At 53.8% G+C, this 13,082-nt stretch overlaps 1 protein-coding gene and 2 long non-coding RNA genes across 4 annotated transcripts; 1 reads left to right on the top strand and 2 right to left on the bottom strand.

The window, feature by feature from the left end:
* LOC142417289 (uncharacterized) lies at window positions 1–8,216 on the bottom strand. Of its 2 annotated transcripts, XR_012777942.1 has the most exons (6): window positions 8,140–8,216; window positions 7,754–7,910; window positions 5,385–5,625; window positions 2,512–2,633; window positions 2,118–2,244; window positions 1–121 (listed from the first exon to the last, which is right to left on the bottom strand). It is a non-coding gene; the product is annotated as an uncharacterized LOC142417289 (long non-coding RNA). The 2 variants fall into 2 exon arrangements; XR_012777941.1 differs by lacking the exon at window positions 1–121 and having other exon boundaries at window positions 1,801–2,244.
* LOC142417288 (apoptosis-inducing factor 3-like) lies at window positions 4,302–11,194 on the top strand. The gene is made up of 18 exons (XM_075517814.1): window positions 4,302–4,363; window positions 4,554–4,663; window positions 4,750–4,859; window positions 5,332–5,376; window positions 5,458–5,539; window positions 5,674–5,786; window positions 6,214–6,300; window positions 6,774–6,865; window positions 7,080–7,210; window positions 7,778–7,893; window positions 8,348–8,419; window positions 8,763–8,826; window positions 9,294–9,370; window positions 9,452–9,569; window positions 9,723–9,821; window positions 10,279–10,354; window positions 10,826–10,930; window positions 11,057–11,194. Exons 1-18 carry the CDS (start codon window positions 4,302–4,304, stop codon window positions 11,097–11,099), a joined length of 1,602 nt encoding a protein of 533 aa, XP_075373929.1. The 3' UTR covers window positions 11,100–11,194.
* Window positions 9,631–11,223, bottom strand: LOC142417290 (uncharacterized). The gene is made up of 3 exons (XR_012777943.1): window positions 11,044–11,223; window positions 10,199–10,279; window positions 9,631–9,681 (listed from the first exon to the last, which is right to left on the bottom strand). It is a non-coding gene; the product is annotated as an uncharacterized LOC142417290 (long non-coding RNA).
* Window positions 11,224–13,082: the final 1,859 nt, after the last annotated feature.

Below are 13,082 nucleotides of genomic sequence, written 5' to 3'. Positions count from 1 at the left end.
TGTTCATCTGCTGCTCTTAGTAAGGTTTCAGGTTCCTTCTTTCCTTGTAGCGAACCGTGAAACGTGGGGCTGGTGTCCACCCAGCCTGTATCCCGTCTCTCACCATCGCCAGACATGAATGCTTAGGAAGAAAATGTGAAAGAGCACGTATAATTATTCTTACCCTGTAAGCAAATTCATTCCCACTAAGTATTTCCTTTTCCATGTCTTCTTCCCTTGTGGGATAAACATTTTTTTCCCCGTTTAGTTCACCGTTCTCAAGCTCAAGTAATTTTTGATGGATACCTATGTGTTTTCTGGTTACATCATGATGTATTTCTGACTGCATGCTTTTTTGGCAGTTCAGACAGGTTCAGAATGAGCCCTGCGAGGTGGAAGCACGTCTCAGCCCCTACACGCGCTCTGTGCAGCATCACACGTTGCTGAGCCCACTCGATTCCTCCTGCATTACAAATATAAGCACAGGAGCTTCCTAACTGCGTCTCCTGCTGCTGCCGGCTCCGCAGCTTGGAGCAGGTTAGGTTCCCTCCTGAATTCTCTTGTTATTAATATCACAAACCAAGCTGTTCTGAGAGCGGTGTCCCATTAATCATTTTAGCTCTGCTGCAGTTTTCACCTCGCTTCCTCTTCCTGCGCCTGAACAGCCTTCAATAACATTCGACTCTGGGGGTAATGCTCAGTTAAAATCACCAATCTGCTAGGGCAGGGAAGGACCCCGACCTGAGCAAGCTGGGGGCAAGCAAAGGTGGGACAACGATACAGCCACAGCTGCCGTACGGCATGAAAAAATGTGCTACACCAGCTGATGGTAGTAGGGACTTGAAGGGAGGAGAGCTAACCCCATTAAATCTTCACCTCTAAACTTGAATTTTCTGGAGTGCTGACCACACTGGAGAGACACAGCAGAAGCAAAGATATCTAATGAAGTACGAGGGCAGCTCAGCGGCTGATGTGAGTCAGCACCAATGCGGGCGGCAGGTCTGGCCAGAGATTTCCGATGCCTACCTGGGCTCTGTTTGTGTTTGAGGGCACCGCTTCCTTTTGCTCTCTTCCTTCCTATGTTTAATCCTGCTGTGTGTTACAAGCAAAGGTCTTAACCACTCTGAGTATCTACCTCTGGGTTACCTAACAAAGTAACCTAGCTTAACAAAGTAGCCTAACAAAGGGCCAAAAGATGCCTACAGAGCATCTTCTCGAAAATCTGCCTCCAATACCATCCCCTTGCAATATGCCCTCGAGGGCATATTGCGTGTTCCTAGGTGCTGGCTCTCAGAGACGCAGTAACGCAGCATCCCTGCAGCTAACCCAAACCTTCCCTCTTACATCCAATGCCCTTTTCAACTTTCTATCCTTTGTCGTCATCTTTGCCCCCATCAGAGACGGGCATTTTGTTTTGCCTTTATCCCTTTGCATTTTACACAAGCCCTGTACTGGGCACTGGTGAGGCCGCACCTCGAATGCTGTGTTCAGTGTTGGGCCCCCCACTACAAGAGAGACATTGAGGGGCTGGAGCGTGTCCAGAGAAGGGCAACGGAGCTGGGGAAGGGTCTGGAGCACAAGGCTGATGGGGAGCGGCTGAGGGAACTGGGGTTGTTCAGCCTGGAGAAAAGGAGGCTGAGGGGAGACCTCATCGCTCTCTACAACTCCCTGAAAGGAGGCTGTAGAGAGGTGGGGTCGGTCTCTTCCCCCAGGTCACAAGTGACAGGACGAGAGGAAATGGCCTCAAGTTGCGCCAGGGGAGGTTTAGACTGGATATTGGGAAATTTTACTTCACTGGAAGGGTTATCAAGCATTGGGACAGGCTGCCCAGGGAAGTGGTGGAGTCGCCATCCCTGGAGGTATTTAAAAGCCGTTTGGATGAGGTGCTTAGGGACATGGTGTAGTGGTGGGCTTGGCAGTGTTAGGTTTACGGTTGGACTCGATGATCTTAAAGGTCTTTTCCAACCTATACGATTCTGTGATTCTGTGATTCCCCGGGTGCTTGGCTGCATCCAGCAGCATCCATCGGCATCCAGCAGCCGAATTAGCTGTTCAGCCCCGCAGTGCGAACGCCACCGCACAGAACCGAGCTCCACCTGGCTCTTTCTGAAGCCTCCCACAGCTGCACGCCTTTGTACCTGCCACTTTGCTGGTGCGCTGCAGCTTTCATCCATAAGCAAACAATGTTTTTCAGCTATTTCTGCTGAGTCAGAGAATGTCTCCGCGAGGGCTGCTGCTTCTGCTTCTCCACGTGGGAATGCGCTTCTGGGGAATAATTACAGAGAGTTTAAACAGGGACGTTTGGCAGCCAAATTGCTTCACATTCAGGCTCCTGGCCAGGAAGGCAGAGCCCAAAAGCTGCTCATTGGCGCTGTGAGAAAATACCTCGCACCTGCGCCCATCATGGGCGTGCATCGCCCGTGGGCTAAGATCACTCCTTACACGGCAGCGCCCCGGCACCCGGCGCTGTGCTCACGGCTTGGCGGGCCTGACGAAGTGAGCTGCTTCGCAAAGAAGCCACCTTGCACTTACCGAGCATCCCTGTGTACGCCCTCTTCTCCGGGCCATGCCCACCGAAGGATTTTTATCCCCTCGCCCGCTGGATTTGGGAACACGCTGTGTGGCAGAAAGCCAGTCCCTGCGAAGCTCCGGTTCTGCAATGGAGATGATGGAAGCACGCTGCTAGTAACTTTTCCCCCCTAAATTTTGAGGCATATTTTAAGGTTGTGAAACATATTGACTGTGAAATAGAGATAAGAACTGGAGTAGACACAAACAGCGTAGGCGTTACTCCCGGTTTTTTGTAACTCCCACTCTGTTGCAAAAATAGTACAGCAAGCAGCACGCTGCGCTGTGCCATCCTTCACGGACCAAGAGACGATGGGATCGCATGCCTGGACACCGGCGGACTGAACCAGAAGCAGAGCTGGCACCTAAGGCACGTGCAGGGGTGCCGAACACTTCATGTTCCTTAAAACCAATGGAGAGAGAGGCTCTGTCTTACAAAAAGATCAGTTTAAATAGTTTTAAATCTTATAGAAATATATAAGAAGTAGCGATATCCTTCCAAAGGGCTGCAAAAACGCGTTGCGCTGAGCTAGAGCGCTTTCCATCGAGAAAAGGGGCAATGGGAAGCCGCAGCAGGGCATCACTGCATCCGCTCAAGTTTCTGTTCACATTGCACACAACGCACCCGGTCTTTAGACCACACCTGCGCCATAATTCCTACGTGCCCTCAATTCTTTTGCAATTCTATACCCGAGCAAAATACAGTCAATTAGGCGCAGACCAGTTGCAGAAATCAGATAAGACTCGCTGGCAGGTGGCCGCTTGCAGGAGATGCGTCTTCTGACAGATGGGGACGTTGTGCAACTCGGGGAGAGCATCACCCAGCCGTGGGCTGGCGGCGGGGAGAGCACTTGTGATAAAACACGAGGGTGTCACCTTGGCGGAGGAGAAACTCGCGGACGGTGGCGGTGGTGGCTTTCTGACTCGGGAGATGAGCACCAGACCCCCCCACGGCGGGACCGGGTGAGTACCCACCAATGCTTCTCCTAAGGGACCCAGGAGCGGGGCATCGGCACGGTGGGGATTTGCAGGAGCAAGTCACCACCCTGCACCGAAACCTGCCTCGAACAACCCTCCTCTGCTCCCTGTCTTGCTTTTTTTCCTCCAAAACAGAGAGGGAGATTTCTAATCAGCCTCTCAGCTGATTGCTAAGGCAGGGACAGCACTAAGGACCAAGGGGTTTGGCTCCTTTCTAGCCCAGGAGGAATTGTGGGCAGGAACTACAGCTTTCGTGGCAATTAGTGCAAATAATGACTCTGTGCAAACGTTGGAGAGGTTTGGGAGAGTCTGAAGTGGTTCTTCAGACCCCGATTTGGGGGAGCCATGGGCTACGGTGGCAGTGCTTTGCCATAAATAATTGTATTGATTTATGACACGACTGTTGTTCATCACAGTCGCTTGCTCACCCCGCGCATGGGACAAGAGGCTGAACGCAAAAAAGTGGGTTAAACTGGAGGAAAAAAGGGCAGAGGAATGGGCTTCGGGTTTGGAGACAAAGTTTAAAAAGGAGGGGGAAATGTGTGTTTTCTGCCAGTTGTGGGTTTTTTCCTGTGGTACCAGGAGTTTGGGACCCCTCGAGAACGCGGTGCTGACCCGCTCCCAGCCGGGGCGGTGGTGGCCCTACATTTTGGGGTGGGATTTTGCAGCGACGGCACAAGGGCGCACGGGGAGGACCGTCTGCCAAGGGGCGAAAGACAGCGCCTACAGAAAACAGCATCCATGGCAGCCAACCCCTCCCTCTGCTCACCCGCAGCATGGACGGCGACGACACCGTAACCGCCGAGGTCTGCAAGGAGGCTGACGTTGGGGATGGAGAGTGAGTACCCAGCGGAGAGCGGAGGCCGAGGCCTGGCCTGCACTGGCCTGCAGGCAGCAGGGGTGGCATCGCCATGGCAACAGCCGCCATGTTGGCGGCCGCCATGTTGTTGGTTGAGGGAGCGGCATGTTGGCTGCGAGGGACCGAGCCTCGGCTACCCAGGGCAACCACCTCTCCGCCTCTCCCGCAGGCTGTGGGAGGTGATGGTGGCCGGCTACCCGGTGCTGCTGGTGAGGAACAAGAAGGAGTTCAGCGCCCTGGGCAGCAAGTGCCCCCACTATGGTGCCCCGCTCAGCAAAGGTAACCCTGGTGCTGGGCAGGGGGAGCAGCCGTGTCAGGGGGGTCAGCTCTCACCGCTCGGTTGTGGGGGGGCTTTTCTATTGCAGGAGTCTTGAAAGGAGAGAGGCTGCGCTGCCCCTGGCACGGTGCCTGCTTTAATATCAAAACTGGAGACATCGAGGAGTACCCTTCTCTGGACTGCCTTCCCTGCTTTAAGGTGACTTCTTGTCTCTTCCTCCTCCCAGCTTGGGCCATGTCCTCCATACCATTCACATTCATTCACTCCCACAAGCTCCGTGTTCCCGACACCAACGGAAAGGATCCTGCCCTGGCCACGGCTCCATGGTCCAGGTCACACAGAGCTACGTGTGGGATGATTTCTCGGGATCACGTAACTCCCTGCCCTAAAGCTCCTTTCAATCAAAGGTGATGCCATACATCCTGGTACACATCACAGCCAGCACAGCTCTTTTGGAAAGAAAAAAGGATTTACACCTCTTCCTGAGTGCCCTTGGGATAAGGAGAAAAGCTCATGAGCTCTTCAGCATCATTTGACATCCAAGATCCCTACAAGTCATTCTTGGTGTATCAGAGACAGATGGCCCACTGGACCAGACCCCCCCCAGGAAAGCTCCTACCACAACCTCATGAATGCAGCACTTAAATGCACTCTCTTTTCACCCCTGCAGGTAACAGTGAAAGACGGAAAGGTGTTTGTTACAGCAAAAAAGAAGGTACTGACCTTACCTGCTGTCACTAAGCACAAGCAGCACCTTAGGCTAGGCATGATTTCAGCACTTCTCACTTTCTTCTAGGATCTTGAAAGCAGCCTGAGGGTGAAGGATACAAGCAAGCGATGCCTTCTCAACCGGGACACGAAGCTGCTTCTAGGGGGAGGTCAGTGAAGTGGTCTGTACTGTGCCTTCCCCCCAGATGCTGTGAGCCACCACTCTCTTCTCCAGGGAGGACTTGCCGTCTTCCTCCTGCTCCATAGTGACATGTAAGAGGGCTGAGACGAGCATCTCTTGTAGGTGTGGCTGCCCTGACCTGTGCAGAGACACTTCGCCAAGAAGGCTTTACTGGCAGGATCATCATGGCCACCAAAGAGAAACATGCGCCATATGACAAGTCCAAACTGAGCAAGGTTCGTACGTGAGAAGGGCAGGACTGTGCCTGGGTACCCCGTGTGAGTTAGGGACCCCCACGCTCAGGACCAGGCTGAACAATCGAATAAGCTGTTCTGGCACGGCAGCAGGAGTGCTGAAGCACCCACGAGGAGAAGGGGTATAATTTCCAGCTAACATCTCACTTATTCCTCCCAGAAAGTCTTTGATCAGAGTCCACCATAAGCTAACGGTTTTATCCCCTTTCACTGAGTTCTTCCCACTAGAGTTTGAGTTGATGGGGTTTTCTGAGGACGGACAAGAAGATGATGGGGATGGGGCAGTGTGGGGAGCTGTGATTTACTAATGCAAAATTTACCTCTTATGCAAACTTACTTCCCAGTAAACCCTGCAAGAGTATTGCTGCTGCAAGAATTGCTTGATTTCATATTTCTGTTTTGTTTCTAGGAAATGAACTTGAAAGCTGAGGACATCTACCTGCGGAAACCTGAATTCCTCAATGCTCATGGCATAGAGCTCTGGACAGAGAAAGAGGTACAAGAGCAGTTGAGCTGAGTCCTCAATGGGTGGTCCTGTCCCTGCCATGGGGAGGGGGTGCCCAGACCTGCAGGCGTAGCGCTATACGTATAGAAATTAGGGCTCTAAGTACACACATTATCCTCTGGGACAGCACTCCAAGGCCAGTGCTAGGGACGGTGTGCATGCCTTGGGGCTAACACTGATCTGTGCTACCCGGGGACAGATATGCCTGTCACATGCAAAGAAGGTGGCCCTTGAAACCAGCCTTCTGCACACCCCTTAGAGGAACCCAGATTTGGCGCTGTCATACTTTGTGCTCCTAAAGCCTAGGACCTGTAGGAAGTGAGAGAGAGGACTCCAGCGTTCCTCATCTCACCTGGGTGTCCAGAATTAGGGCATGCAGTCACAGGCAAGCAGAATGGGTTGATGTGGCAGGACACCAGTGGACCAAAGGTACCTGTCTGATCTTTGCCTCCTTTCTCCTGCAGGCAGTATCGGTGGATTTCCAGAAACAGAAGGTCTGCTTCATGGATGGGTCCTCTCAGACGTACAATCAGCTGCTCATTGCAACAGGCAGCCAGTGAGTACACAAAGCATTTGCCACACACGAAATTTTATACAGGACAAGAGGGCTTGGAGGTCTTCTAGAGGTGTGTGAGAAGGAGGTGGTAGGAGATGAGATAAAAGGACAGGATGGGATGACACAGCCAAGATTGCATGGGTTTGTGCTCCCCCCCTCATGCTTTCTGTTTCATTTCTAATCATGAGACACATCTGGATTCTCTCTCTTTCAGCTCCAACTCCCTCAAAGTCCCAGGTGCAGACCTGCAGAACGTGTGCATTCTCCACACCCCAGAAAACTCTAGAAAGATCTTAGAGCTGGCAACTGGGAAGAATCTGGTGATCATAGGAGCTTCATTCATAGGTACCAGGCTGGAGTGGATATCAAGTCATCAGTGATAGCCTTGAAATCTGCTTCTGCTGCATGTGCAGATTAACCACAGGCCCTCGGGGAAGGGATGTTCATTCACTGCCTGGCTGGGTTCCTCCCTGGAGCCCTATAGCTGGTGGGGGTATGCATTACATAGCACGCGCTCACTCTTTCCTCTGATAGCCAGAAACTTTGAGAGCTATAAACAGTTCCTGGACATGGACAGAGAGAAATGTGCCTTATGAAAAGGTCACTGTCCTTCAGAGGAGATGGACTCCCCAGAAGCATTGGGAAAGTGAGGGGGTAAGGCACAGAAAGGGAGCTATTTTGTACACAACCAGGAGTTGGTCTTTGCATTTCCTAATATCTGGGTCCATAGTGCATGAGGATAAAGAACGGGGGGACTAAATACCTCAGCCCAGAAATGCATGGAAGAGCAATTAAGCACTGGCACTACCTCAGATTTGCTTTCCTTACCTGGAAGGGGAAAAGGTTTCCAAGGAAGAGGGTGCAGGTTCATGCTTGCAGCAGGCTTACCTTGAGCATGCCTTTCCCTTGCAGGAATGGAGGTAGCTGCCTTCCTCTCAGACAAGGCTGGTCACATCTCAGTGGTGGAAAAAAAGGAGTTCCCTTTCCAGAATGCACTGGGTCCGCAGGTTGGAGGTGTCGCCATGAAGGTTAGGAAAACCTGGTGCTAATTTTTAGGATGGAGAACATATGCTATCCAAGCAGCCCTGTGATCTGCAACAGCCCAGGAAATCCAGCCTCTGCGCTGAGTCATAACCCTGTGTGCCCAGCCACCTTGCTCACGTACAGCTCTCTGAAGGAGCTGCGCACACATGGCTGGTCCCAACCTCCCTCCCACACACGTCACGCTCCTCAGCTCAGCTTCATCCCCGAGCCCTGCTTTATCCTAAACCCACCTCATGCACCACTCCTGACCAGAACAGCAGAGCAAAGCCAGGCTTCCAGGCGGCCTGCACCAGCCAGGGACACAAATGAAACCTCCCTGCAGCCTGGAGCAGCAGCTAAGCTGCCTGCCGGGGTTTTGGCTGGGTACAGCTGTTTTTACAGCAGTACAGCCTGGAATTTCCTAGTGAATACTCAAACCAGCTTCCTCTTCCTTTTCAGTTGCTGCAAAATAAAGGGGTGAAGTTTTACATGAAAACAGAACTCTGTGAGCTGAAAGGAAAGGATGGAAAGGTCAGTCATGCCATTGTGATCCCTGAACTGCTAATTTTAGGGGAAAAAGACCCTAACTGAGGTATAACCCGGTGCCTACATCTAGGCTTTCCTCTCCCAGGTCTAGACCCTCACGTTTCTTTTCATTGAGCACAACTCTGGGCTCAAAGGGCACAAGTATGTGTTCATATCTCAGGGACAACAGCGTCATTTTCTCTTATATTCCTGGCAACACACGTTAGTTGGACAAGGTGATCTGAACCTGGGGAAGAAAAAAGACAGCGAAGAATGAGGCAGCAGGGAGGCTGCAGGAATTAGGACAGAGTTTTTAACCCTTTGTTAATGATTCTTGCTTCCTTCCTAGGTCACAGAGGCTGTTCTTGCCAGTGGAGAGAAACTACCTGCAGATGTGGTAGTGGTGGGAATAGGTAAGAGCGAGGCGGAGAGAGAGAGAGGCGGCTTTGGGAATGGGGAGAACAGCCAGCAAACGCAGAGCATCCCAGTGCATTCCCAGGACACCATTTCCTTCAGTCTCTTTCCCACTCTGTTGTCATCGAACCCTACCTCTTGCCCCCAAACACCTGGAGAAAGTCAGCAGCCCATGAGCAATGGCAGGAGGAAAGGAGCTACTTACATTCTCAGTATGACTTCGGCACGCTTGCTGAGCTCCGTAGGTCCCCGCTGCGTCATCAGAGCTTGCCTTGTTCTGGGCCCTGGTTTTATTGCCCTGGATTAGCTCAGCACCAGCGCAAGCGCCGGTCACTGCTACGAGCTGCTCCGCTCCAAGCAGGCTGAACAGGCACCACGGGCACGTGCCTGCTGTAGCGCCGAGGCCAAGTTTCCTCCCTGCCTTTGCAGAGCTTTGCTGCATTTGTCCTTGCTCCTCTCTCTGCAGGGGTGTTCCCCAACTCAGCATTTCTGAAGGGCACCTCCATCGCCAGGGATGACAGCGGTGCCATCCTGGTGGATCTGGTAAGTGCCAGCTGAGTATTCCTGGTCCCCACCCAGTCCCATCCCTCTCATCATCGCACTCATCGCTTTTTGTCCCATTAGCGCATGCAAACCAACATCCCAAATGTCTTCGCTGCGGGGGATGTGGTCTCCTTTCCTGTAGTGCTGCTCAACGGGGACCGGTCCAGCATCCATCACCAACAGGTGGCCGAGGCCCACGGTGAGGCAGCGCAGCCGCCTCGCTTTCCAGCTCCCCTCGGAGATGGGCATTGAGGCAACGGGGCAGAAGGGACAGCAGGATAACAAGAGGCAGGGGGCACTTCTTTGAGAACCTACAAGAAACAAAAATATTTCTTCTGCTGGTTCACCACAGGTCACGTTGCTGCCTTAAACATGCTGAAGAAAGAGAAGGAGTTGCACACCGTCCCCTTCTTCTGGACCACGATGCTTGGGAAAAGCATCCGCTACGCAGGTAGGAGGGGGCAGAGAGATGGGAACAGCCGAACCACTTCCCAGCCCATCTGCTCATCCACCAGCTGGGTCTGGGGCTTGTAAACACACAGCGGTTGCAGAGCTTACCTGAAGCAGCTCAAGTTTTGGACTGACTGCCACGGTGGGTTTGTGAACCCTGTTTCTGAGCTCCAGGCCTGCAGGTTACCCAGAGCTGTTGTTCTTTGCTGATCTCCAGTGGCTTAGAGGTCACAAAGGAGGAAGAACTTCCCTCTCCAAGCCAAGGAGAGGCTTGGGGTCAGTTCTGCTTGTCCAGGGCCTTCATGCCTGCTCCCCAGCCCTGTCCCAGCCCCAGCCCAGACCCCTGCCCCAGCCAGTCACCGTCCCCTCTGCCCCTACCTGCGATGGCACTGAGGTGGGATGGGTGGCAGCTGCTGTACCAGGGCTCCCCGAGCAGGCTGCGCTGCTCTCTCTTGCAGGCTGTGGGAAGGGATACACGGACACTGTTGTGAAGGGCAGCCTGGAGCAACAGAAGTTCCTGATCTTTTACATCAGGTGAGCGGATCCGTGGCCAGTCTGTGCCCTGACACGGCAGCGCCCTGGGAACAGGGCACGGTCCTCTCCCTTACGGCCTGCAGAGCTCCCGCCGAGGCTGCACATCACCTCCCACAGCTGCGCACTGCAGGCAGCTGCTGGCCGTTGAACCGGCAGCGAGGTGGTTGCAGAGCAAACCAAAGCAGGGCAGGGAAGCAGAAGAGGATGAGATGAGCTTCGATGAAGACACCAGCTGGGCAGGGAGCCTGGGACACATCTCCTCTCCCTCTGCCCCACTGCTCCCAGGCTCGGTGCCCAGCTCCCAGCAGTGCCAGGCGATCTGCCACAAGTCCCCGTGCACCCTGCAGTACCAGCCACCCTGCCCTGAGCCCTCCAAAATACAGCTGGCCTCCAGCCAGGGTGCCGCAGGGACGCTGCCGTGCTGAGTTACGTACACTGAAGAGATCCACATTCTTCCGCTTTCCCTTTCAGGGACGGCTTCGTGACTGCAGCTGCCAGCCTGAACTGTGACCCCATGGTGTCTCTGATTGCAGAAGTTTTATACTTAGGGAAACAAATCTCTAAAGAAGAAGCAGAGTAAGTGACACCCTGACCGAGCTGGTGGGTGGCTCTGCGCTGCATTCCCCGTGCTAGCAGAGCCCACTGAGAGACACAAAGTCAAGATGATTTACTGCAAATCCCCAACATACCTCTCATTTGCAGGGCCTGCGACATCTGCAATATACCCTCGCTGGCAGAAACCTAAGCTCGGTACATGCCCTGCCGTGAGGGGCACAGAGTCAACCAAGTGTTAACGGCTCCACATCCTCCTGTCCTGGCACAAGAGAAATAAAGTCACGAGCAAAGCTGAACCCAGCGCCTGCATTTTGTGTTTGCAGACAGCCCTTGGCTGCTCGCTTGCGTGCTGGGGCAAAGCGAAGCAGCACTTTCCCCTCTCCGGGCTGGATAAAAGGAGGATGTCTACGTCCTGGTCCTCAGTTGAGGGTCTGAGCAGGCAGAAGCAGCCACACGTTCACAGATCCACCAACCCCTCCTGCTCCTCTCGCTGGTTGTTGGCAGGGAGCTTTCATTCAGCACACCGGTCACGCTGACCTTCTGCTTTGCAAAAGCACATTTTCCCAGCGAGGGGAGCTGTGACCGAGGCAAGCTGCTCTCCCAGCTGGAAACTAGATAGTCTGTGTGCAGGAACTCGCACGAAATACCCTACCCCTAAGGACAGAGGGCTGCCATCCGACCTCTGAGCGAGCAGCACCTGCTGGCATTGCTACAGGTCTTGAATATTGCATTAGCTGCCGCAGCGAGCACTTCCCACCTCCTGACAGCAGCCAGGCTCCAGCAGAGAAATCCCAGCCCTGGCCGGCATCCCCTCTCCTGCCATGTCCCTGCGTGCTGGATGCTTCGAGGAGGTGGCCAGATGCTGTAGGAAACAGCCTCGATGCTAGAGGAAAGAGGTACTAGATTTTTGCAAGGCAACAGCGAGCAAGGCTGTGCTTTCTACAGGAAACACTGCACTTACTCACCGGTCACATGGGGCTTTGCAGGAGGAAGGGTAAGCCTGGAGAGCGGGGCAAGTTCCCACAGGGACGCTTACTTTGTCAGGCTAAAAACCCTCTGCTTTTACATTAAACGCAGGCTAGCCACAGCCCGAGCCTGTTTGCTCAGCAGGTGAGATACTGCAGTGCTGGTTTTGTGTTAAACGCACAAACTTGCACTCTTCACCTTCTCACGTATGAAAAGTTGACCTTAAAGGCGGTGTTCTACATTTCCTGACCTCAAGGGCTTGGTGCTGCTGCTCAGAGCAACTCTCTGCCCTGAAATAGCCACATCTTACTGGGGAAAGAGCTGGTTTTCAGCAGAGCAGGTCAGTCCTTCGCAACGACAGGAGGAAGCAGCAAATCTAAGCATTACTCGTCTGCCGAAGCACGCAAGGGCGGAGACGCCGGTGGCGAGGGCATGCAGCTCCCCTCTGTATCAAGCATCGACAGCACTGCGCATGATGCATGGGAGGGGGAGCACGGCCCGGGAGCTGCTCCTCCTTGCCCTCGGGCATCCTGCACACACGCACCCACAACTTCGTGCCCCCTCGGTGCACTCCAGGACTCGAGCGCTGAGCAGGCGCCAGCTATTTTGTATGGACTTGCAGCAGGGCAGCTGCGGTGGAAGAATCTGGCTCTGCCTCAGGCTGGAGGTGTTCATCTGCGGTCCTTTCTGCTCAAAGAGCGATCCGAAGGGGTTCAAGCAGCCCCCCTCTCTCTGGGTGACAATGACCCCAAAGAAACTTGGCTTCTTGTAGCCGTCAGCAAGCACACACCAAGGAGAGCAGCTTTATATAAGAAGGAAGAACCCCAGGACAACAGATTTACTCCACTTCTACCACTTAATGGGCACCAGGTCACTTTCTGCACATTGCCAGGTGCCAAAATTTGGCAGCAGCCTTACCTTGGGTGGCTGAAGCCTGGACAGACAGCTTTAGTTGAGACTGTGCAGACTCATTTCAGCACAGGGCCATGCCTCCCTGCCCACCCTCGGAGCTGGGATGAGCAGTGATCTTCCTGGCAGGTCCCGAGCAGCAGCACCCGGACGCTCCTCTGCTTCCCAGCCACCAAGGCAGCCTGGGAGGCGTTGGTCCTGGCAGGCCCATGGGAGAGGCACCTCCGGGGGTGCAGAGGTCCCCAGGAGCCCTTGCTGGATCCACACAGAGATATTTCACCCTGCACTGAGCTGTAGG

Source organism: Mycteria americana, chromosome 15 (assembly GCF_035582795.1).
Source record: "Mycteria americana isolate JAX WOST 10 ecotype Jacksonville Zoo and Gardens chromosome 15, USCA_MyAme_1.0, whole genome shotgun sequence".
Classification (NCBI taxonomy): Eukaryota; Metazoa; Chordata; class Aves; order Ciconiiformes; family Ciconiidae; genus Mycteria; species Mycteria americana.
This window is presented reverse-complemented; position numbering and strand designations above follow the sequence as displayed.

Bases quoted from the DNA above. Each gene is read 5' to 3' on its own strand.
- LOC142417288 (XM_075517814.1), top strand. From the start codon at position 4,302: ATGGACGGCGACGACACCGTAACCGCCGAGGTCTGCAAGGAGGCTGAC. The intron at 5,377-5,457 runs GTACTGACCTTA...ACTTTCTTCTAG, and splicing joins TTGTTACAGCAAAAAAGAAG to GATCTTGAAAGCAGCCTGAG. The intron at 6,301-6,773 runs GTACAAGAGCAG...TTTCTCCTGCAG, and splicing joins AGCTCTGGACAGAGAAAGAG to GCAGTATCGGTGGATTTCCA.